This window comes from Cardiocondyla obscurior, linkage group LG15, assembly GCF_019399895.1.
Source record: "Cardiocondyla obscurior isolate alpha-2009 linkage group LG15, Cobs3.1, whole genome shotgun sequence".
Classification (NCBI taxonomy): domain Eukaryota; kingdom Metazoa; phylum Arthropoda; class Insecta; order Hymenoptera; family Formicidae; genus Cardiocondyla; species Cardiocondyla obscurior.
Window position 1 is genome coordinate 425809 of NC_091878.1, and position 26467 is coordinate 452275.

The 26467-nt window shown below is 38.9% G+C and overlaps 1 protein-coding gene across 3 annotated transcripts in view; it reads left to right on the plus strand.

Moving 5' to 3' along the window:
* The first annotated feature begins 371 nt into the window (after nt 1-371).
* Nucleotides 372-26467, plus strand: part of LOC139108467 (calmodulin) — a 34404-nt gene continuing 8308 nt past the window's right edge. The window contains exons 1-2 of one of the 3 annotated variants that reach the window (XM_070666802.1): nt 13413-16555; nt 20201-20242. In XM_070666802.1, coding sequence (XP_070522903.1) covers nt 16469-16555; nt 20201-20242 — 129 coding nt within the window. In that variant the 5' untranslated portion in view covers nt 13413-16468. Of the gene's footprint in view, nt 904-13412; nt 16556-20200; nt 20243-26467 lie in introns of those variants that run through there. The other 2 variants (XM_070666804.1, XM_070666803.1) reach the window with 2 other exon arrangements.

The following is a 26467-nucleotide window of genomic DNA, read 5'->3' on the forward strand; positions in this document are numbered from 1 at the left end:
GTAGCTAATGAGAGATTCTCTTACCGATTAATATTTATATGTAATTATTAGTAGGATAAACGTAAATTATTGATTAACTTTATCGATCAATAGGTATTCGCTTTGGGTATTGGTTTAAATTATTAAACACGGTGAATTTTGTGCTATAATTGTTCGAGAGGGTCAGAGATCTCTTCAAGTATTGGGGATTCGTTATTTTGCTAAATGCCTCTCGTGAGACTTTTGCACAGGCGAATGTGTAGGAGGAAATTAAAAAAAAAAAAAGGAAAAAGAAAAATCGGGGAGATCGCGTGGGAGCGCGCGTGCGCTCGCTCGCACGTGTGAAAGGGTGTGCGCGGGATTGAAATCGACTGGGGGTAGGTGCGGCGGCAGAGGGCAGAGGTGGAGTGACAGGGGTGGCAGGAAGGAAGGAAGGGTGGAAGAAGAGAGGAAAGGAGAAAGGCAGACAGATACGATCGGCGCGAAGATTTAGTCAACAACGCGCGACCACCTGTAGTTGTAGCTTCCAGCCATCCCTGAGAGCCACCCTTCTCTCTGTCTCTCTCTTTCTCTCTCTCTTTTCTCTCCGCGTCGCGCACTCCCGCAATATTGTCCGTCCCATCGCGATAGCCACGAGAAGCGAGTTGTCCAGTTTCCGGGCTGCTAACTCTAGCTGACATCCGGGTCGCACAGAACGGACGGAATCGCGCGCGCGGGTCATCCGACAACGATCTCACGCGGTGACAAACGGCGGAAAAGGAACGGATTCGGATCCGTCTCCGAGAGCTGCGACGACGACAACGGCGACGACGCTGGCGAAGGAAAGCGAGTCCGGACACCGTCCCGACTTACATTACGTAGCAACCTGCCAGGATTACCATCAAAATGAAGACCTCGTCGTTCTCTCTACGTGTTATGCGCCGGGTGAGTACAGATTCTATCGCATCCGTCCGTATTTTCAGCTACCAATGGCTGACAGCCACGACCACCTTACTGAGAGACGAATTTCAAGAGGCGTCGGTGGAGTACTTTTGATAGGAAATTACCTCGTTAGAGACGCGACTGAAATTACGGATGGAAAGCTTTCTGAGACACGTCAAGTGAACGTTGTGAAAATAAATTAGGAATTAAAAACGCTGAACACGGTACAATACTGACAAGGAGTTTTATATGTTAAAATCGTAATCTTTTATAAAAAAATAAAAAAAATTAATTAACGTAAAGCAACGCGAATAAAAAATTTGACATTAATAATATATAATGGTTTTAATTCATAAAATAAATTAAATTTTCCAAACGTATACATATTTATGTATGTATATATTTTTTTAACGTCGTTTTCTTACTACTTGAATTCAATAGGAAATAAACGAGAAGAACGAATAATATTTTAAATATCGAATTATTGCACTGCTACCTTTTTGACCTATTTTATCAAGTACGCTTTGTGGAAAATACCTGTACCTACGGAATTTCATTTTAATCAACAGCATGATTGTGTGAAGCGCGGACGGAGATCGATGCGACGTATCGCTCGGTACATTAATATTTATGAGTTTCCTTCCGGAGAGAAGAGTGAGTCTATCACAAGGCTCGAGCTAGAGCGAACGTGATCAAATAACGATCGAAGATAGCAATAAAGTTTTTTAATTTTACGAAAAATTTAGTTCGCGAAAAAAAATTAAGTCTTCTTTTTTTTTTAATAAAATTTTATGGGAAACACGGGACAATCGCGATAGTGACGGATGAAAGCGAGATATTGGCCCCGACGCGAAGATACACTCGAACAGCTCGATCACCATGGGACGATCGCGTAATTTGATCGTTATGTTTAAACGCTCTCAGATTACGAGTGTAGAGCGCGGAAACTTTGAAAGCATCCCGTTTATTCAGAGCTAGGTGCTCGACGTTGTCTTCTGTATTTCACGAGACGTTTCTTAAGAGATGAGAAAACCAGCGGCACCGGCCGTGAGCTCGAGTTTCCTGTCGGGGTATCGGTTCGCGGATTCATCGTATTCCCTTTAGATTCACCCGAGGACGATAAAATCGCGGACGTAATCTACATTCGTGGTCGATAGTTGGTTCAATTTGCCACTCCCATTCGATTTAAACCGTAGGGTTCGCGACGAAAATAAAGAGAAAAATAAAATATATGTATTCGTGTATATTCTTTACTGTCGTAAAATTTATATCATGAATATTCGCGTCGTGATATTTACAGTGACTACCTAAATGCATATTGGTTATTTTTAATAAAAGTGCAAACGATTTTTTGGCTTCAAATCTCGATCAGCCATTGAATAAGGTTTTAAATGGAAAATCTTTATTCGCATCTCTTTGATGTCAAATGACAACGAGGCTGACATGTAATACTCGACTTTTCTTTCAACGTTCGCTAGTGGGCGATTATATAGTCAGTCGCCACATCGAGAAAAAGCAAGTAGGACGTACGCGAAAGATGGGGGCGAGAATCCTAGTGTATACACATACGTATGTACATATAGACTATATATTTCTTCCAGTTTCCCAGGCAGCCCAAGGGCTGTACGATGGGATCTTGGGTACGTGACCTTCGGTGTCATTTCTAATGATCGCGAAACCTTCGAGACGGCAACGAGAGAAATATAGACTTCAACACCTTTCGTTAACAGAGATCTAATTAATTTTACGTGCTTAATTAATTTTACGTGCCTAAGCCCGAAATCTTTTTTTACCCAAAATTGAGAGCACAACTGATGATCAACTATTATCATTTCAACATTTTATTTTATTTTAGAAATGCAAAATAAATTTTAAAAAAATTTGGAAACGTATTGATTATTATTTTATCGAATATTGCGATATAATTTAAAATTATTACATCTTGTTTTTCTTTTTTCCGTAATTTTTAATCAGTAGAGTGTTTCAAAAGTAATTTTAACGTGGCATTGTGATTATTTATAGCATGATGCAATATAAAATCTTGGCAACCTTTAAATGGAAAAGGTTAGAAAAGGGCGACTGACACATTTGTTAAGCAGTAAGGCTGGCACCCGTTCAGCCAAGTTTCGATGTTAATTTATGGCATATGACAGAAATTTCCGCTCTGCGAAGTATAGCGGCTATAAAGATAAAATTATCACCTCATAGTGTTAATATCAATAATGGGAAGTAATTGTACTTTACGACGAAAAAAATGTATGTCGACGATGTTAAAGTGAGTTAAAGTTGGAAATACAACTCTTTCGGTTGCAACAGCAAATAAGAATTAAATTCATACGTCGCTAAATCGATAAAAAATAATATCATCATATTTTTTAATAGTCGACATAACAGTTCTCTCTTTTTCCATCTCCCTTATATCATATTTAGATTTTAATTATTCAATATTTTAATATATTTTGCAAAAAGTGTGAAATATTCGGTAGCCTTCTGAATTCTTAACTAGTGCAATCAAAATTTTTTGTACCGACTGACAATTATAAAATTTAATTATCATTTATTTAATTTAAAAAACATTGGACTTAAAACGACTAAAATAATTTATATTTTAAAATTAAATTCACGTTTCTCTTTCCATGGTAATTAAATTATGGGCCAGAATTTATCAAAGCGATATTATAAGCGTGACCTGTTCCATCATGTATCAAGTATTTTGTTTTGGGGAAAAAGAAAAAATTTTATGATCGCTTGTACTGGCAATCACGATAGTTTAAAGTACCTTCCTGCTTATGAATTATATACGGAGATACATAAAGTATCGAACTGGCCTAAAGGACAACAGCCCACCTGTTGCTAGTAGGCCTATAACGAGCGCGATATAGTAAATACCTCAGCATTTTGCAACTCATTATATACCAAATGCCTAGATTTCTTTTCTTTTGTATATTTTATCGCAATCAAATGTGCAGTTGTTCGATTTTCGGTTTCAATTTAATTTTGGAATACCAATAATATAAATAAAATTTTTTTAAGCACATTTAATATAAACGGTGTGGCGAATGTATAAGTTTTTGCCTTTACGCAGCCTAGAAAGTCAATAATAATTTTCGTATGTAAAAAAAAAAATAATAACACGTCCAAATATATTGATTACGTCGAATTAATTTTATACAAGATTTAACAGTGTCGCTTAGGTCTTTTTAAACTCATCCGACCGTACATGTAATTTATATTTTTATTGTTTTTATTGTACAGGCGCATCGTGGACCGACAATCGTGCAGGTATTTTAAAATTAAGGAAAAGATTGGGCTGCGATATAGCTTAGGCGTCATTAGATTAGTTTTGAAACTGTAGAAAGCTGTTACTCACAGCCCTATTAGCGCATAGGTCGTAGGTTTCAAGACGTTAGAGCAAATCTCGTTGCTAAGCCGCTACATCTAATTACCGCTACCTACGTAATCATTTTCTCGGAATCTTATGTGATCTGATTAATCCGCTTACGTTCAGTATTTCAAAATCGATAATTATTATTGGAAAAAGTAATTTATGTTAAAAACAGATTTCTAAGTTCCTACAGGATTTGTATATTTCAAATTTATATGAATTTATAATATAATAAAATAATACCGATACGGATTTAACAGAAGCGAGGTTCTTTAAAAAAAAAATAGTCACACGAAGCGCGCCACATTTTTGATAAAAATCCGACATAAATTATTATTACGCATCTTATCAGTCTAATACTTTGATGTATGCCTACCCATATTAAACACGAATGTGCAAAGATTTAATTAAAAGCTCTCGGTGCACGCAGATCAGCCTATGTACTGTAATCTCCTCATTCGCACTGAGTGAGTTCTACAGAAAAAAGTGGGTATCGCCAGGGTCGACCTTTGAAGTTATAGATCAGTGTTACTCAAGTGTCGTGGTGTAAAGGCACATTTTTTTTCCACGCCTTTTTACACATTGTGAAACGTCAGGGGAAAAAATGCGACGACGCGACATTGGTTTTATTTTTAATTATAAAGAAAAATTGAAAAACACTGAGCTGAGTAATTCAAAGAGGAAACTTTAACGACGAGACTTTAAAATTAGAAATACTTTAAAGCTAGAAACTTTTTCTATGCTACTATGACCTTTGATAAAAAAAAAAAAAAATAAAAAAATAAAAATTTTGAATGCAACATCTTATATTCAGCCTGCAGCTCGCGCGCAGCAATCGCGGAAAGCATGAACGATACTTTAGAATGCATGAAAGAAAAAAGTACTTGCGTATAAAAATCACAGTCACTTCAGCATGTTTTCTACCTACATTTATTTATATATACGTTGCCGTGTCGTGGCACACATATAAAATATTCTTAATTCAATATGTTTGAAAAGCCCTAGTAATATCAATTGCCTTCTTAAATTTCAATAAATATATAATAAATATATAATTAATACTGCTGTATGTATATCAAGAGAAAAAATCAATTACTTCCCACCCTAATGTAAGTCTCTTCTTTCTTTTGTAGGTAAGTGTATATCGTACATACGTACAACGCGAAGCTTTCGCTCACCGTCGGTAAGTTATAGCTTTTTTCCCTGAAAGCTTTCACCCACCGCGGACGTCGTTGTGCCATTGTTGCACATACCGAGAAGCTCCCTGATGCTACCACGCCAGTCGGTACAGCCGAGAACCCTTTCTCGAGTCGTGAACGGATTACCGACGCGAATCGTGCCACCCGGTATAATCGTCGGCGCTGTGCTACTGTTCTACTACTCGCGTGCTCATCTCCCGCTTATCCGTCTATGCCTGTCTATTTGTGTTCCGGCACTCTTAGGAATGCTCAATGTCACGCGCAACCCTTTTCCCTCGTAAAGAACCGCCAGGTGGGTATATGATGACTTCATTTACCGAAGCTTACACTTCGTCGCGATACGTTTGTGCATTATGCATCCTGTCGCCTTGATTACATATCGACGAGTTAAACTACGAATTAGTAATCGTATTTCCTAAGTTGCACATCCGCGGCCTCGACCTTTCGACAGCTTCGACCGATTTGACGAGATTGCATGAAGGTTTATCGTTAATTACAATCGCGATATTAATAAACATTTTACAGCGACGTCGGTTTACGTTTCGGATAGATTCGTTGCATTTAATTATTCTGTTAAATTATGTTACAGATAGGCATTATTATTTTCGTTACAAGTTTTAATGTCGTCGTTATTAATCGTTATCAATTTCTGCTCGCGTCTATTATTTATATAATTGGAAGAAATCTCAATTTCTAACTACGAAAAAAAACCATGCGACTTACCCAGCTGCAATCAGCGGAGTTGAAGATACTGCCGGTGACTGCAACAAAAAAATAAAAACATTATTGTAGACATGTCAGTTAATAATTAAAATTAATAAAAAAAAAAAATTTTTTTTTTAATTTATACTTACTTAAGAGTTGCTCCGCCGATGCAGGATGCCCCCCGGGCCTGCTCCTCCTCTCAGGTGGGACGTGTCGAGTCCTCCTTCCGCGCACAAGTAACTCGCGAACACCCCGAACCGTAATTTTATAATCGCGATAATTACTAATCACTTTCGCGGGGTCCATCTTCGATCCTCGCGTTTAGAAAAAATTCGTATTTAAAAAAATTCTGCTCAAATGTTTTACGAAATTTCCGATCGACCGACGAACCACTTGCGGTTCGTATATTATTAATACCGGCGGTAACGGCACTTTTGATGATACCAGTGGATGCTGCTTCGTCGATCTGTAACAAGAAAAAAAAAATATAATTTAATACACTGTAACAATAGTAGGATTAGAAAAAATCATGCACGCGCTACGCGCGCGCTGTTTTTCAAGAAACTCAATTACAAACTACAAAAAAAAAAAAAAAAAAAAAAAAAAAATTATGCGCCTTACTTAAATTGCATAAACTTGAGTGAAGTTTTAGAGTTCTGTCGGACTACCATAAAATAGAAAATTAATATAATAATATTAATATAGGCATGCCAATATGTTATAACAAGCTTAAAAAGAAATGCTTTATTCAGTAATTTAAGCAGACGACGATTTTTTTACAGTTCGTCAAAGCTGTTTTTACAAAGAAGGGTATGAATAGAGAAAAAAAAAACTCGATAACGAGTGGTCCACAACGTAAGGAGACAAAGCGGTTATGCAAAGCTAAATGTCAAGAGCGCGATACGATTCTTCTTGCGGTGAGAATTTTCTCGAGCTGCGACTACCTGAACGAGCGGCGCGTCGAAGCGGCTATCCAAGAATATTTGGTAGTGATGATACGACGTCTATCACGCCGTTCAAACGCGCGGTTGCGAGAATAATGGAGAAGCGAGGAAACTATCGCAAGTAATTTACGTAATGTGTGCGATAGCACGTTTGACACCTGCCGATACTTAACAATGAAAGATTCACAAAGACCTGTAGTAACTCCTCGAAACTTTATCCTACCGCGATGCAAAGGCGCATTGTGCACGATCGTTGATAGAATTTTCAATTTTTCCCGAACAATCGTCTCGTCCCCGCGTGTTTTATGCATCGAAGCCGCCATTTGTATGTACACGTTTGCTATTTATGCTCGATGCATTATTCCACGGAGAAAAAAAAATATAACCGTGCTGAATAGAAAATATTCTAAGTCTAACCGAACTAGCTGATTCACGTGAAATGATAGCTTTAATTACGAAAAAATAGCTACCTACTTTCTGGCGATGGCCCAGCCCAGGGGATGATGATCGAGAAGACGGAGGAAGAGATAGCGGGATCGTTCTCTCTCTCGGTGGTTTTCAGCGGCCGGCACTTTACGGTATATTAACTATTCGTATAAGAATCGACGCACGTCGTGATAGTATCACATACTAATCGTCCTCGCCGCGACAAATGCCATATCTACCTCAAGGTACGACGAAAGCTCTGCTCGTTGCGTAGCACGTGGCGGCGTAGTCGAGCGCGTGGTGGGTATTACGCAACGCGAATGGTCAGACTTCCGGCAGAGCCATGCGGTCGTGACGTCACCCGGTCGTGACGTCATCCGGTCGACCGAACGCCGACTTTGTTAATTTACTACACTCGATACCTGTACGTACGTAGCGGGATCGTTCTCTCTCTCAGTCCTTTTAGCGGCCGGCACTTTACGGTATATTAACTATGGGTCTCATATAAGAATTGACGCACATCGCGATAGTATCACACACTAATCGTCCTCGCCGCGACAAATGCCATATCTACCTCAAGGTACGACGAAAGCTCTGCTCGTTGCGTAGCACGTGGCGGCGTAGTCGAGCGCGTGGTGAGTAGTGCGCAGCGCGAATGGTCAGACTTCCGGCAGAGCCATGCGGTCGTGACGTCACCCGGTCGTGACGTCATCCGGTCGTGACGTCATCCGGTCGACCGAACGCCGACTTTGTTAATTTACTACACTCGATACCTGTACATACTTAGCGGGATCGTTCTCTCTCTCAGTCCTTTTAGCGGCCGACACTTTACGGTATATTAACTATGGGTTTCGTACAAGAATCGACAGACATCGCGATAGTATCACACACTAATCGTCCTCGCCGCGACAAATGCCATATCTACCTCAATGTACGACGAAAGCTCTGCTCGCTGCGTAGCGCGTGCCGGCGTAGTCGAGCGCGTGGTGAGTAGTGCGCAGCGCGACTGGCGAGCCTTCCGACTGAGCCATGCGGTCGTGACGTCATCCGGTCGACCGAACGCTGACTTTATTTATTTACTACACCGATACCCGTACGTAATTGAACGCGTTACAGAGTATTTTAGATACAGAATATTACATTTAATATTCACTTCGATTTACATATAGCGAATTTAACTGTGTGTCGCGATATTCATTAGTAATTTGTAGCTCGTGCAATTAACTCGATAAAAATATAATTAATGTATTAAATTGTACATATATATTACATAAAATAAAAAAATATTAAATATACCACGCGAGATAAATAAATAAATTTGTAATAGTCTACTGTTGAAAAAAAAAAAATGTTACAGTAAATCGATCTTTATTTTAACGTAGAAAAAGCAAGCGTGAATGATACGCGCTCTGTAATGTCTAATAGAATTTAAAAAATATAATTCCTGCGTCATGCGAAAGCTAAACGATATAAATATTTATCGTTTTCTCGTTTCACAGATAAAAGAAAAATGTTTTAAGTATGTACGTGCGAGACAACTTTATCGGATCATATTTTATTACAAGTTTTTCCGATTTAAAAAAAAAAAAAAAAAAAAAGAAGAAGAAGAAGCAAATTTAAAGATCGAGATTATCGAGAACGGAGCTTTAGTACATCCGAAATAGGCCACGAGCGAAAGTTTAGCGCGAGATAAAAATGTAGGGCTCTCGGCACTAATCTTGCGGAATGAAAGGGTAAAGTCGCAGGGGAAAATCGGCAGGAGTAAGAAGGAAAAGACTAACGTGTGCGGGTGGAGGCGCGAGGTGCGGGCGAGGGCGAGGGCGAGGGTGCGGGTACGGGTGCATGGACCTGCGCGCGAGCAACCGTCTGGAATTCGCAGCATTGGCTGTGCGAGGGCGCGTGGTGGTTCGAGGGTGTCAGTCACAGATCATTTGCTCAGCGGCGAGCACGTAAGTTGGCAGAACGTACAATAATCGCTATCGTTTATGAATAAAAAGACTCGCTGGAATCGCGACGCTTGCTCGTGCGTCGCGGACCGACGCGCTGCGACGTGACGCGATGCGACGCACCTTGCTCGCGGCGATACGATTACGCACCGGGAATACGTCGACGGTATCTGTTTCCGCGACGGATCGCGGCCGCGGGGTCCGCCGAGTCCGCGAATCCGGCGATTTCTGTGATTTCCTTAAAAATGGCGGGTATCAGGCCGCGGATACTAATCGACGATGCCAGCCCCATCGGTCCGTCTCGAGGACGTACCCGGGAGATGATAATTCCGAGTGTTTATACGTTCGTCGTAAACCGGCAACTCCGTTTCCGCTGGACGAGCCGATCGCGTTACTTCGCCGAGTGGTCAGTGAGTTGTCTAGTGAAAAGTCCGTTCCTAGTCTTTCCTTCCGACTCTTCTTTTCTTCTACAACGCTTATCTTCTTACGTGTATCTTTTTATTCTTACTGCTATCTCTGGGAGTGATATTTCAGACAAGGGTAAAGCTTCTGTTGGATTTTTTTATGCAGGCTGACTTGCCTTAGGCGGTACCATTTTTTAAACCAATTTCAGTATTATTTATAATGTCTCTTTGGGAAACACTTTATCGAATTAATAAAAAGTTCAAGATCTATTAAATGGTATTATTGTTAAATATAATAGCCGGGATATAAACAAGCTAGGAAACACATTTTACAAAATTTGCATTTGTACGATGCACTCTGGAATAATAGTCGTCTCGTGCAGTATAGACGAGTTTAATGTGACGTTTTCACAAGGGACTATTAAGAGAGAAATTCACTGTTCGTGATCTTCGTTTAATATGACGGCGTTGCAGTTACGTTTGAATTTTGTCAGGTAAATTTTCACGAAATAGATCTTATCTGCAGTAAATTACTTGCTGTATCTCGTACAAAATTATTTTGGAAATTTAAAAAGCAAAGACAAAATAAGAAAAGCTGATTATAAAATTCATAATAAATGATATTTTCTATTAAAATTTTTTTGAATTGCTTAGCAGTAATTTTAATAATATAATTTGCATGTTGTCTAGATTATTAACTCCCTATCGTCACAATCTAATCGTATGTATCAAATAATTACACTGAATTATCTAATAAGAATTATAATGTGTAAAGTCAAATCCATTATAATTTAGATGGAATAGATGATAAAACTGTCCGTACCTATATTTGATATTTGCACGTGTTTTAAATAAGTTTGTGTAATTTTTTTTTTATAATTAAAAAGAAACACGTAATTCATTATTGAAATTCGTTGTTACGTGTTTGGTTGTGACCTAAAAATTGTCAGGGTAACAAGATGTTTTTTTTCAAATAAGCTTTGAGGTTTTTAATGAGCGTAAATACTGATTTTACGAAATATCCAGTTTTTTGCTCATTCAAGAGTAATAACGATAAATTGGAGCGTTTCCCAACGTACGATATAAAACCACAAAAATGAGAAGAGCTACATTATCGTAATTAGAACTTTGCTATATCGCGAGTATACTTGCGAGCATCGTTATTTCAGTAAAAATCACGAAAATTCAAGCCTACCGCAAAATATAAAATATAAAACTGGCATTTAAAAATTCGTGTAATGGTTAAAGAGCGTTAAACGGAATTATATTGCACGCATGTTGAATACAACGAAACGGTAATTAACTAAATTACATACTTGTATCTTGTCCGAAAATTCCAGGGATGAGTGAACAACTGATGGGAAAGCCGATTATTATTCGTTACAACGATCGTTAAATTCCTGCCATTTTGTCACGCGAAATAAATTAAATTTTCTACAACATATTTTTAATTAAATTAAATTGCGTGATATCAATTTATAATACAATATAAACGAAAATGCAATTATATTTTTTGCCATTTAAATTTAAACAAATATTTTATTTATTACACGTTGCGTCGTATGTTTTACGCTTTTTCGTAGCACTCATTTTAGTTTGTTAATTAATTTATTTAACAACAATCGTAGCTTGCAATCGAGTTTTGTTGGGTAAGAATTTTCTTGCTCGATATTGATAGACAGTTTATAAACGATTACACGCTTTTTGTATTATTCTCAGTTCATTGGCGTTGCAATTTCATAATTATTTTCCTTTCTTAAATTGACGTATCGTTTCCGTTCATATTTTGATAACGAATGATATTATTCTCGTTTGTCGTCGCGGAAATAAATCGAATTCTTGATGTATATGCGATAATGCGAATTTTAATTCGATTAACCAACGCGTGATACTCAACGTCACTGCAGTGAATGATAAATTTTTCGTTGACCATTTTCCAATTGTCGTGCGAATAAATGGTGAAATAATGACAGAGAAAAGAAATGCGCGCTGACAGATATCGGTTCACAAAAGGCATGCAAATAAATTCATGAAATACCTACGGAATATTTTTCAGCGGTTAATCGAACCGACAAATAGCAAATTTCTACTTTGGGCATCCGTGAATTCGAGCCTGCAACTGTATTTAATATTCAATCTATCTCGCAAAGAATCGCGCATATTCGTGGAAAATTTATCAGTGTTTTTCATACGTTGCAAAAAGTTAGTCGCGCGAGTTGACTTAAAATACCTGGGGACTCTTCTTAATAATACAAATAATGACGGTTCTATTTTAAATGACATTATCGAGAAAAAGAGAGAGACGGACAGATATTTGTTAATTTATCCATGTAGTTGGCTTATTTCACTGCTTATAACAGATAATTATTAAACTACAATATAATAGCTACATATTTAACGAAAGAAATAATTTCCTAGTTTTATTAATTTACAATATTTAAGAAAAAAGAAATAAGCAGTTTTCTTTTTCATTTGCACACGTCTGTAATACCGTTCGTATGTGGACATGTAATATTATAATATAACGTAATTGAATTTTCTAAATTTACGTGATATCTCCGCGTATCTCCGAATAAAAAACAAATTCAGTATTGGTTGTACGATGTTAAAGAAAATTTAAGCTATTGAAATCCGCGATTAATATTATCTAGGGCAGTGATATAAGTAAGATAGCGGGGACGCTGCAATTCGTAATCGCGAGTGAACGGTCAATGGCAGAAACGTTTTGCGGGCCGGCCAACTCTCGTGCAGTTCGATATCGTAAGTAGGACGTGAACCTGGATAATTGTGCGCGCGCACTTATCTGCGCGTATATGCGTACACATTTCTGTTTTCTGGACGTAAACATTCTGTAAAATGCTGTCCGAGTTACGGTATTGTCACCGTACGAGACAATACGTTGCTACTCGCGATATCAAGCTGCGACCAACGGGATGTCAAGCGCTGCCGGACATGTCCAAGAGCTATGACGGAGATGTATTTTCTTTGCGGAACATTATGGGCAACAGGTGTAAATTTAGAACATACTGGACTTTGTCCATGTAACACCTAATCGTTAAAAAAAAAAATAAATAAATAAATAAAATCAATTAGCTCGACGAAGACTACATTATTAATATTTCGTGATAGCTAACTGTTAAAAACTTTCCATTTTTTAAATCGTGTTCTGATAATATTGATAATACACATTGATTCTTCCATTTAAAGATACATTTATCTGAATTTTAATAATTTAATTTTATTATATTACTATATATTTTTATTTAATGTAATAAACAGTTGTCAAGTCTCAATAAATATTTAATTTATGATTGGCTTATTATTACATATTAATTAAATTGCAGAATAAATTTGATTTTAACATAAATAACGTTATAAATCTATTCAATAAAATTTTGAATATATCCTTCTATTAAAATTAATTTTAACGACAAGATGGAAGGATGCAAACTTCCACTAAAAAAAAAAAAAAATACATAAAATGTGGATATCGCAATGTCGAAAGCCCGGGGGCAAGGACAGGAGGGGGCAATGCAGCCCCTGCCGATGTAGGAAAGGGGGATTAGATTTAGGTACAGAGGTCGGAGGTCAGAGATCGGAGGTCGGAGGACGCGGAATGATGGTCGGAGGACGCCGGGGACCGGGGAGGGAAGAAGGGGCTGCAGCCTGGGAATGATCAATACTACTCGTACGCCAAGTTCCCACGAGAGTAGCGAAGATGGGTCGAGGAACACGAGGAATTGAACGTTTTCGATTTGCAAGAGTGACGAGAAGCTCGTTCGCAACGAAAGAGAAAGGGGGTCCTTACAATATGATTACCTGTCTATTGATGCTTAACATCGGTACGCGTCTCAACTTCTCCGCCGCTCTCGGTGGGACTGTTTCCCTATCTTTGTGGAATAACGGCGGGTATACCGTCGAGAAAAATTCACGTGCTCGGCATATCGCGAAGAAAATTCGATTACGTTTGAAATTCGTATTTCCAGGAATCCGCGCGGGTTCGAAACGCAGATACGCAATTTCAACATTTTGTTATACGCTCGGCTCTTTCCGGATTATTTCAATATATCTGACAACGATCGCTCGTTCAACTAGCTTTGTACAAGCGAAGCAATAAACTTGATTTTATAAATTGAATTAGTTTTCAAATTTCGTTAGAGCTTGATTTCAATCGGGTTTCAATATAACGAAAATTCAACATTTTATTTATATCGCGTATTACACAGGAGTTGATATTTTAGTAATTTGACCAGTATTTATTAGTGAGTTTCGGCATGATTTTTTTATTGCGGAAAGACGCAACGGAATGTCGCAACTTGAAATTTTTTAAAATAAACATCCTTGTAACTTTTCTAGCTTGAAACGTGAATTTGTCGAACAAAGTTTCAAGGACGTAGACCGAGGAACTTGGGCAGGTGGAGACCGGGGGAAACAAAAAAAATCTTTTTAGTTTATCGTCAAATAAAATTTGCTTTGACAGAAATATAATTTTAAATCTAATTGTACCCTTAGATAGTTTACACCGACGGTTTCAAAGTTTCGCGGAAAAGATCGACTTTAAATTCACAGAACGTACCATTAAATGGAAAGATTGTAAATTTAGGACGCTTTGTATTTCAAGTTTGTCTCCCCCGAGTATGCAAATGTAGTCACATAGACGGGAGATTATATTACCGTTTCGTAAATTATTCTTACAGTGCAAAATATCTTCTCTCGAGAAAAGAAACTTGAAAAAAAAAAAAAAAAAAATTTGCTCGTCAGTTTTCTCCGTGCCAGTCGTAGGGTAATGCTTAGCTGATGTCAGCTTGCAACCGGCTTGTCACGGATCAACGGAGCGCGACGGAGATTTCCTGATCGGAGCTTCGCGGCGATGCAAAACGCGCGAAATGCACGCTACCGGCGTGACGCGGCGCGACGCTGTGCTGTCCGATAACCCTGAAATATTAACGACAACGGGGTGCACGTGGGCTTTCAAGGTTCTCTCTTTAGACAGATAGAGAAACGCACGAGTGCGAGCGGAATAACGACGGCGACAGTGAAACGCTGAGCATCCAAGCGAAGTAACCGATTTCATGATACGTTGCATTATCGCGCTACATGAGCATGGAATTTCGCGGTATGCATCGCCGCGCGAGTTTCACAAGAATGCTCGGAATGATGCATTCGCGGAAACGTTGATTCGACGAGGATTTAACGTGTATTTGGGTTACGAATACAAGAGACAAAATGCACAACGTGACAATTAGATAAACCAACAGAGCTAGTGATTTCTATGTACATTGAAATGATTTTTTAATTTTAATTAATACGGTAAAATTTTTTTTTACATCTTCCTGAATTTTAATGCATATATATTATTGCCGCCAGGTAATTATCAAGTTTGATTGCCAAAGCGTTATTGTTCCAATCCACCCTATCCTTATTTCATGCCAAAAATAATGAATCCCTTTCAACGCTCTCGATCGATTTCTTCACTTCCGATCGGCTCCTTCTTGGGAAACGAGTTCGCCGCTAACGCGATTGATTATACGAGTCTCGCGTGTAAAATGTTAGCCGCGCGTGAAAACAGGCTACGAACCATCCTCTCCTCTGTCTCTTTCTTTCTTTCTAGATCGATGATCATAATTAGGATAACCGTCGCTTGATCGACGCAGAAGACCGCGCGAGCAATCGCGTTAATCGCGACGAGTCGCAAGAAGTGCCGGAACCGGGGCGAGATCACCGTTGACGAACGAGATCGAGTCTGAACGGAAACGAAAACGGAAATAGCAGTGTTGATCCAGGGACGCGTACTCATCACGTCACGGCGGGGCAAATGTTCCCGACAAGCTTTCGCGAATTTTCGCCGGCGAGTAACACACACGAGAAAAGCCGCCGGCAGAAACACGACGCCGGCATTATCGCCGGTACGCTTCCGGTATTATCAATCGGGTCGTCGCGATCAAGTCAGCTGGCACCGGACTCGTTGGCTGCTACGACAATGCAGTTTACAACCGTCGGCTATATCCGCAATCAAAAGCGCGCCTAAAACGTAATCGCTAGCGTTCAGCGTTCGCCGATCTGGGTTTAAACGGGAAGAGCCGGGAGCGGAAGTATTTGCGAATAGAGATACGTTGAAGGAAGCATATAGAGACACGGGGACGAGACTGCGGCCACGAGAACGACGACGATACAGCGAGACGATAATTAAACGATAAGGATCACGATAGAGCGAATAGGGTGATCACGTCGCGTACCGCCAGCTTTGACAGCTTTCGAATTCGAAATATATTACCGTTCGTACACACGGGTAAATTTAAGAGCGCACAAGTATACAGGCGAAATACATCTAATTATTGTGATACACGTACGTAAGTAATAAGCCCGCGTGTCGATCGACCGGCAATAAAAGCAATAAAAAAAAAGAAAAAAAAGAAAAATTACTGTCGCGTTATACGCTGGTCGGGATCGGTGATTCCTGTCACATTGTGTTCGAAAAGAGCTCGTTAGTCGCTAAGCCGATCGACGAGCTTACGCTTATTTAACCGGAACCGAGTCGGAAAAGTGTGCCAACGACAACATGGCTTTCGCCGCGGCGAGGATGATCCTCAAGGACAAGCGCAGGAAACCTAGCAAAGAGGACTTCGCACCGCGAAATAGGAGCAAGGTAAAATTATATATACGGTTATGTATATCAGACTGATTCTGTTTCATCATTCATGTATCGGCGCTCCATAATCGAGCGGCGTGAACCCGCCGCCGGGGAGGAGTGCGCGAAAAAGGGAGGAAAGCTTTCCAAGGAAATCGCGGCGATTCTTATTTTCGCGTGTCATCGAAAGAAAAACGATTTAGCTCGCGCCACCAATTCCCGAGCAATCTGGCCACCGGCTCGGCGGTCGTTTTTCATTTTTCAACGGGGCCATAAAAGTGGTCTGTATTATTACCTGTGCTAAGAGGGCGAAAGGGAACGCGAGCGATGTGTCAAGCGGACATTGGCACGCCAAACCATAATGTCATTAACGCGCACCTTTATCACCAAGCCATTAGGCTGTTAGCGGAGTTACACGCTCGGCTCCCTCACGGCGACGATGGTTCCCTTAGATAGAACGTGAGGGAAACGGCGCCGGGGAATGCATAATAACACCTCCGTCGTGGTACCTGATATCGCACGCGGATCACGCAAGACGTTAAGTAAACGGGTCGTTTTTAGTATGGTAATTAATTTCACGGAACGATCGTCGCGAGATACAAACAGCGAAACTTACCTCCACTTTGTAGAGCGTGGAAGCACGTGTCGGATTTTTATTTTCCTTCTTTCTTTTTTTTTTCACATGCGACGGATTGATTGAAACGTCGCAGTTTTCCAATTAAAAGCCGATATTGCGAAGCTGATAAACGCTGCAGATTTTCAATTACCTGGAAAAAAAATTTAGCAGTCGTTTAATAACATGTTAAGCAATCTGGGGCATAAAAATGTGTTATTTAAAATTTTCTAAATGTTTGAGTATTTCTAATCAGCCGAATCAATGAAAAATGTTAATTAATTAGAACCATTGGAAGGAATATAAAATCAATGCGATATAAACGGCTCAGCCGCGAGAATTCTCGTACAGATTGCCAAGTTCGGTTTCAGGCACAAATGAAATCTTGACAAAGAAAGTCAAGAAATATAAAGCCGCGGTTTTAACGCTGCAATCCTTTGTCCGCGTATAAGATAAATGAGATTGCATGTTCGCATGAATTTATTGTAAATTCCAGAAGAAAGTATACACGCGTAATTCACACAGCTGACGTGTACTCGTGATTAATAATACTTATATAAGTGGAGATTCGCGTTACGGAAACGAAGGTAAGGAAGTTTTTCTTTTGAGGATAGTGCAACGATATCGGCTAAGGTTCCACACATACATAAACACGAATATAACTCTAAAATTCCATCGAAATTGCATAACTTGTTCTGTCAACATATAAGACATTTTTCCGATATGCGCTCGCTCACGTTTCCATTATTTCACGTAACATCTGCGCGTTATCATTTTCATATCATAAACCCCGAAGCATTGGTATTACTATTTATTCCGCATCTGATCCTGACTGAGAAATGCAGTAGTAATAACAAAGTCGTGCGAGGCAGCTCAAACGTCCGCGAGTCTATGTTTACGTATCTCACTCTAATCCCTAATCCAGTCCAACGTGTTGTAAAGGGATTGCATTGAATATCTTTATGCGAAATTAACGATATCGAAGCTGTAATAATTTTTTATTTCAAGTAATCGAATTTAGCACGAGGTTATTTGCGTAAATTAATGTATTCAAGTCTATCTAATTTGTCATTTTTATTTTATGTTTTTCTCGACGTGATTAATATTAAAAAAAATATACTTATTGCGAATATAAAATAATTACAATTACAAGTAGCAAAGAAAATTACTCGCCGCTGAATAGCTGCATAACCGTCGCTTGATATCTCTTTCTCTATTTTCCTCGTTCCTTCGTTTTACACGACGTTCACATTCTCGAGCACACAGTTAATTACGATCGCGCATTAATCACTAGGAAAGGACAATTGCGCGGTATTTTACACAACATTCTCGACGTTAATTACGAAAGAGTGAAGCACTTTACAGCGAGGAAAGAATACCGCGAAAAAAAAAAGTAAAAAATAAAATTAATGTCTAAATCAGAAAGAAAAATTGATAAGTCTAGAGAATAAAAGTTTCAAGTTATTCGTACAAATACATGTTTAAATGTAGAATTAATTAGATGCCGCTCAAGTTTGTATCAGTTGATTCGTTCCATTGGTGATCGAAGCATTCCAAAATAACAATTTTACTCTAGTACCGTACGATTCGATATTTGATTAAAGTCTAATTAACGATTTATTAAGATGCGATGAGCTATTCTCGAAAAATATGTTTCCAAAAAATATAATTAATTTTTTGTAAAAGCAAAAAATAAATAACAGATTACCGGAGAATTATAAATGTAAAGCACGACGATTATAATAATAATCGTGATCGCTGACCAAGTTTGATTGCTCATAATTCAGTAATTATTACAACCTCGATATTTATTTCCTGATGTAATATCTAGAAAAATAGCAAAGGGATTCTAAGAGATTTCTTTTACAATAGAGAGTCATTAAACGAGTGCAATAAATCTTGCGCTATTCGGTCTGAATTCTCCCACGTTCGATACGATAGCGAAACGACCGCAGTGGACGGAACGTAAAGTAGATCTCACGTTAACAAGCAGTCGGTCTCGATTTAATACGCGACGTAAACGATCGTGCCCGGGGTGTCAGAGAGGAAACAGTTCCGTTGAAACACAAAAGCGGGATTCGATCAATGCGTTGCACTCCGCTCGGTAAACCCTCCACGACTCCCTGACGGTGACAGCTTTTCGATTTAACATTCTCTTTATTTTCCTTACGATAAACGGGAGCAAAGGTGGATCATTAATTAAGTCGAGCGTTAAGCTTCGAAAGAAAATTTTCTCTAATAATAAATTTGTCAACTGTAAACCGTCCATGTAAAGCTTTTCGCGAGCGTAATTACATTCGTACTCTTTTCATAAGAATGGTAAACGCGTTAATTGCAAAATAATGCAAATTACAATAGTTTCTCGATTTCGAAACTACAAGAAGCTACCGTTGCGTCGTTGTGCGCTTTAGCAATGATTAAAATTTAATTCTTAAGTAATGTAAAGTTTTTAATTGCGTGTATAAATGATCGCAATAACGAAAATTATGCGGTAACCAACATAACTCACGCCACGCTATCATTACCTTTAATGGAACTCCTACACTGGGCTATATGTATATTTTCAGAATATACATATGCATAATTATTATCTGTATTCATATGCATACGCTGTTTATGAAATAAGTTCTTAATTTTTTACGTAATCGAGAAATATTAATTTTTTTTTTTTTTACGATTTAAAAACTCTTTTTCAACTACACGTGCGATACCTAGCAATTTTGATATCATTCAAAAGACTCGTCTGTACTACTGTCAGTTGCAGATATCTATTTGAACTTTATCATTCTTCCAGCTTGAAATAGATTTTTGTCACGCAATACGTATACGAAGAGTTTCCTTGCAGCACGCGTTATTCGCACACGACGAGCGCGAGTTTCGTTCTGACATTTACGAAACGTACTATTGCTCTTATTATACGGGGCACATATATGGCGCACCAGTACACCGTATCAGTAGTGTGTTGTCAGTATTATATCATAACTTTATCTATACTTTTCCAACTACAGTGGCGTGGTAATTGGTGACCTATACTGTACTTGTGTTTGCAGGCTCGCAGCGCCAGCACAAGTAGCTTTAGAAGTCTGAGCCAGGTATATACCAAGATAATAATCCAGATCTAGTTGAGAGATTAGTCGCTAGCTATTTAGCTAGATATAGTAAATCATTTATTACTTGTTCATTTTTAGAAACATAGAGAAACATGCTCATTGCTCATGCGTAGAGGCGTAGAGCACGCGCATTACGCTAAGCCGCATTGGTCCGCAAAGTGTTTCATTGAAAATTTCTGGTCCGTTATCGTAGCGAATAATCGGATTACGGCGTCGAAACCGAGATTGTACAAATCTTTTCTCGCATGGTGCTTATTTGCCCGGGGACGAATAAAGCGATTTACACAATTTCTCGTTTACATTTACGTTCATAATCCGATGTGGTTAGAACAAGAGACGTCGCGGAGCTTTCGATAATCTCCTTTACAGTGCCGACCCGTTGCAACACTCGCCGATGAATAACATACGAAATGTTACGAATCATTAATGGATTTTATTGTTGCGAATTCGCGCGTATTTCACGAGCTTCGGTTCAGATTTCGTACAATTCTACCTCTCTACACAGATACTTGACGATGTACTTCTCGCCGTATTTCCGATAACGTTTCCGATAGCAACGTAATCGGTTTGGCCGATTAATTTTCATACGAGGCGCGTGCAGCGTTAGTTCGACGTTGTCCCCTTTAATTGAACGGCCCGAAGTGGAGGTAAACGGGAATATAAAGCGCGTGATCAAACATAGCGCGGCGCAGAATTTCCTTCCGGGATTTTCGCCGGCGACAAATGCGATCGCGCGCACAAACGAACGTCCTGTACTTTCGCCCCTATCTCGTTTCCTCCGTTCGCAAAAGTTTCCGTGATACACGGAACAGCAAGTATATCACGGAAGACTCAGGATAGTGGACCACCGCAATTACAGTGGAAATGCCTCGCGGGGCTAAAAAAAAAAAAAGAGAGGAAAGAAGAGCTCGCGTCGGGTAACTCCGTGTCTTCGTTGCGGCGCGCGCGAACGTGCCGACAGGAATATGTCGAGAAGCAGCCCGCTAATGAGTGCATTTATATAACTCGGTTCTCGTTAAAACCGCAACATTTTTTTTTTTTTTCGACATACTTCCGTCATTCTTAATTACTCGCCCTTTTCATCCCGAGAGATCAACGCTTTCCCCCTCGCTAACTTTACCGCGTGCGCTTGGCATGCTCCAACCCTAATATTGGCGTTTTTTTTGTGCACGATTACGTAGCGGCGTAATTCACAATGTTCGTGAACGGATCGCTTTTTGAACGAAATAAAAGTACGCAAAGAAAAATTTAATCGCCGCTTGATTGAAGCGGATCGATTAATTGGAGACGTAAGAGCCATACTGAGCTTGCAATTAAAGCTACCACACTGAAAGTGGACCATAAACGCTGAGAATAAAAATTTCGAACCACTAACATTAATATATTTGAAAAGAGCGATAAGAATACTTTTATGTACACGTTCGACACAAGTATCTTGACGATTTCATCGAATTTACTGTAGCGCGTAGAAGTTTATTTTCACCGTGCAGGCGTTCGAAAAAAATAAGCTTGCAATTTTTGTATTTTTATCAGATAAAAAGCAACGTTGGGATACTAAGGTAAGTGACGATCACGTCTATTGTCGTCACAATTAATACTGAAATTCAGTGTAAAGTTTTACGTGGATGAATCTATTTCCAACTCGTAAATAGCATGGGTCAAGGACTGTTTTTCGAAAGAATGAACACGGGAAAAATCGTTACTCCTTTTTGTAAGTTTAAACATAAATTACCACCTTGTTCTCCTGCATTCTATAGCCCTGAAGATTATCTGTAGAAGTTAAGTAAAAGCGCGCGAAGCAGAATAAAGAAAATCTTTGAGATTAATATTGCGAGACTTAAGCGAGACGCTTAACTGCAACGGGAATTTCGATGGTGTTAATTAGGTCGTAAAATTATTTTTTAGAAATGAATAAAATCCGAATAAATGTGACAGAATTGTTCGCCGAGAGAAGAGCACTCGGACAAATAACTTTTTTAAATCACTGCCTCGTGCACGTTTTAACATAGCCGTCTTTCTGCCTCCGTAGAGTACTTTTCAAAAGAAAAGCGAGAGAAAGGAAATTCTCGAGAGTTTAATGCTGCGAAATTCAGCAGTGGAACTCTCGTCAATCTAATACCGTGACGGTTATTCTCACCCGACGCTGTCTATTGTAATGATTTAACATGCCGTTTAACGTCCCGGCCGAAAGAAGGCAAAGACGAAAGTGGATCGAGGATACCCATAAAAATAATCGCGTAACACCATCGGGCCTCTCCTTTGAAATTTTATTTCAGAGATAAGGCATCTCGGGAATGATTGTAATTATAGTTGGGATTTAAAGGGCTACGCGTTTTCGCTGGGCTTCGAATGACTCCTGAATCTGGCGCACCTTTAATACCTGGCAGAGATTAATCATTTGTGTTCGGCACGAAAACAAACGAGAGATCGTCACGGAACGGGTCGTCTCGATGTAGCGAGGAGAAACGTTCCTACCTAACACTAACGTCGGGGCACGGTCTAGAATCAAGAACGGAGATCGATGCCTTTGACCATTGCACGATACCGCCCTCGCACGCCGTTGAAGCGGCTGCGTTATTTGATTTAATTATTAATCAGCCGGTTCTAGACCTTACACGGGAAGTGCAGTGACACGCCTCAAGGACGAACGGTTTTCCCCCGGTTCTACGGAATTGTTATATGCATATGATAAATTGCGTCGCGAATATGTATCATTTTGTTCTTGCGATACTTCTCCGATTAGTCATTCCGTGGCCTGAAATCGCGGTTCGTGCTCGTAAATCTTGCCGCACAAGAGACATTATTCAATCTGGAAAATCTAGGCCATCAATGGATTCGCAATTTCAACAAGAGTTCGCAATTTTGGTGCAAATTTGTTCCCGAATATTTTGGAACACAATAAGATAGAAGTAAAAAGCAAAAATAAAAGTGGGAAAAAAAAAAAATAAAAAAAAAAGAATTCCATTTTATTTCAATACGAAATACGCGAGTATACGCCACCGTGGGCACGAAATTTATTTCAATTAATTTTTATTATCGACGTCTGTTGCTATCGCTAAAAAGATCGCTCAAATCTATTTTAATTAAAACGAGACAGTAACATGGGAAAAATATACTGAATATTCGGTAGCTTTTTACGATTGAGAGTATAAATGAAATGGATGAAAGCCACACTCGATTGCGCTTTCGTAACGGCAATCAACGTTGTTTCTGTTTGGTTTATGATGCTCTAGTGTTTCGCAAAGTATAGCGTTTCAAGGGCAGCTGCAATCATCCCCAATTATTGATCCTTTGAAAGAGGTTTCCGGGTCTCGCTTGCAAACACAACGAGCAAAACTTGAGTGGGTGAAATATTCCAGACGAGAAATAACGCCGTGCAATGTATGCGATCACGCAGCCAAAGAGGGCAGAATTAAGTCGACAGAATTTTGGATAAATAACATTGCGGAAATATAAAATATATTTATTACCGGTGACCGTTCTCATCACCGTTTAATCGAATCAAATATTAAAAAGACATATTAATTATCAACGTTAATTTACACGTAATTAAGCCAATCGTATCTTTAAGTTAAATCGCGTGCAAAAAAAAAATATCTTATACGAATTAAATGCCCATTAATTTGAAAATGCAGATTTCGTTTTTCCGTCGAGAAAATTAAAATATAATTAATTTCTTGCGACAACTCAGCTGCGCTTTATTTGATGTATGTAAAAAAAAAAAAAGGGTCACGTCACGACTATCACGCATGAAACTAACAACCAGGTCACTAACGGATCGAGTTAGCGTTTGATCGATTCATAAATAAATGATGAGAATCGTAACACTTGTGATCAAGTGATAACATTTTATAATAGAAAGCATATTTCATATAGAAACCGCGTATTATATGAATAATACATTATATGAGTGCTCATCCTTCAAGAATATCGTATATCTTTGCGATAGAAACAACACTATATTGTATAATATTGATAACAATATCTATCCAGCCACGATGTGACAAGATAAATTACGTACATCCTATAGCAATACAAAACCATACTGCATCCATCTTGCGGTGTTATCGTTAAAAAAAAAGGAAAAAATAATAATATTAATAATGCAATGGAACGAAACAAAGCTAACTCGCACGGGGAAAAAAGTGGCGTGCATATCATAATGTTACTTAAGAAAATAGCGATCTAGATAAAGCTTTACAGCACGCGAGTTCACTTTGCGCAGCTCTTGTTTTTTTTATTTAAAAAAAAAGAAAGAAAAAAAAAAAAAGTTAACAGTATCCCGTGGCCTGGAAAAAAGTTTGAAGAACTCATTTTTCAAGCTTAGAACAATACTAGAGGGCTCGTTGATGTGCAAACAAGTGCACTCGAGATTTTTATCTAATTGGATAGCCAAATCAAGATGACGGAAACAATCTCGAGATAAATGGCTCTATAAATAGTAATTAAAAACTGTTGGTCGTGTCAATTTATTCCGACTAATTTTTCGACGCTCTGAAGGCATCCACGAACGTAACTTGACATTCAAATTGATATTTATCATGATAAACGTTCAATAACGAATATTGAGAATATTAATTAATACACGTAGAGCGTTAATAACGTAATTTGATGAAAATAAAAATAAATTCTTATTTTATCAATAAGTATCAACACTACACCGTAGGCAAAATGCCGATATATTAATAAAATTTGAAATTATTCTTCCGAAATACAGTGTGCGAAAATTAAGCAGAACTTAATTAAAAAAAAAAAAATTGATAAATCGACGTAAACAGAAATTTAGTAATATATATAAATTAAATATGCAGAACATGACCGCGATACATAAAATAATTCTTACGCTTCATATTTTCCCCATAAAATGCAAATGAGCTTTATCACGTGTGTATAATATAAGCTTCAAGCGTCATTAATTATTCCCTTTTAATTATTTACAATGCGCTTCGCACATTTTGTGTTATTGTGCGGAATTATTCTCTCGGTTTATTCAACGCTACGCGTCCGGCATTCAGCGGCAACGGCTTTCTGTTTTCGATCTACGTGCGTCGCGGGAGCGATGACTATTAAAGTTCCATTTGGAAATCGTAAAATCGATCGACCCTAAGGGCTAATCACCGGCCTCTTTAGTCGCACTATTCCGTAATGTAAAACGCCCGCAGTTAGCGACCTAAATCCGCATTTCCGCGGTAGCTACTCGACGTACATACGTAACTGTGTTACTATGGCACACTATGCGCTGGCGTACAAACGATAAATGGACACGATGCACGCGCCATCCGATCTAATCGACCGGATGAAAGTAAGTCATCCGCCTCTACACCCTGCCCGCCTCTGACGAACTTTCGTAAGCGGCCATTAGCGATCGTTATTAATTTTCCCCGCGGGAGCGGGACTACCCACGGCGAGGCTTTACCTCTGCAATGGCGAAAAACGAGCTTTATAAACAACGGGGTAACGGAATACGAAGCATCTAATGGTCCTTGAGCTTCAACGAGTCGACTGCCACTCGGCGCAAGTTGTAACAAGTATATCAGCCTCCTTGGCGTTTTCGATTAAGAAGATAAATGCATTGTACACGTTGGGAGCTATGTGGTTTCACGGGAATTACGAAATGTGTACTGCTCGACGGGGAAAGGAGATTTAGATTAAACAAGTTTTAAAGACGCCTTTGGTCGTAACCCTGTTTCAGAGAGGTCGATCCAGCGCCGGCTATTAACGGTGTATAAATTATATAACGCAAACGACGGCGAATCAGATATAAATAATTTTCACGAGTACTAATCAATAATAATAAAAATATATAATAGACGTCGACTACGAGAGAATATATAATTGAGCCGTAATTTGAACGTTTGAAAAATCTTTTATGTAATAAAAATAAAATTATAGAAGACAGAAAAAAAGTTTAAGAAAAAAAAAAAAAAAAAAAAAAATAGAGGTCTTTAAATAGCACATGAGTTACACACTTCTTATACGGTTGTAAAAATATTAATAATTGAAATATTCGTTGAAACCTATGACTAACGATGAAGGTAAATTTCCGGGGCGTACCTTCAAATTTCAACAAACCCTAAAAACCGCACGTCAAACGTCCGTATTTATTTTACGACAGTGAAAACACTAGAGAGGAGCGCAAGACTTCCGAGCAGTTGATACCTCCAGATCTGACCGAGTTTAATTTTCCGAAACACGCGCTTGCGCCTC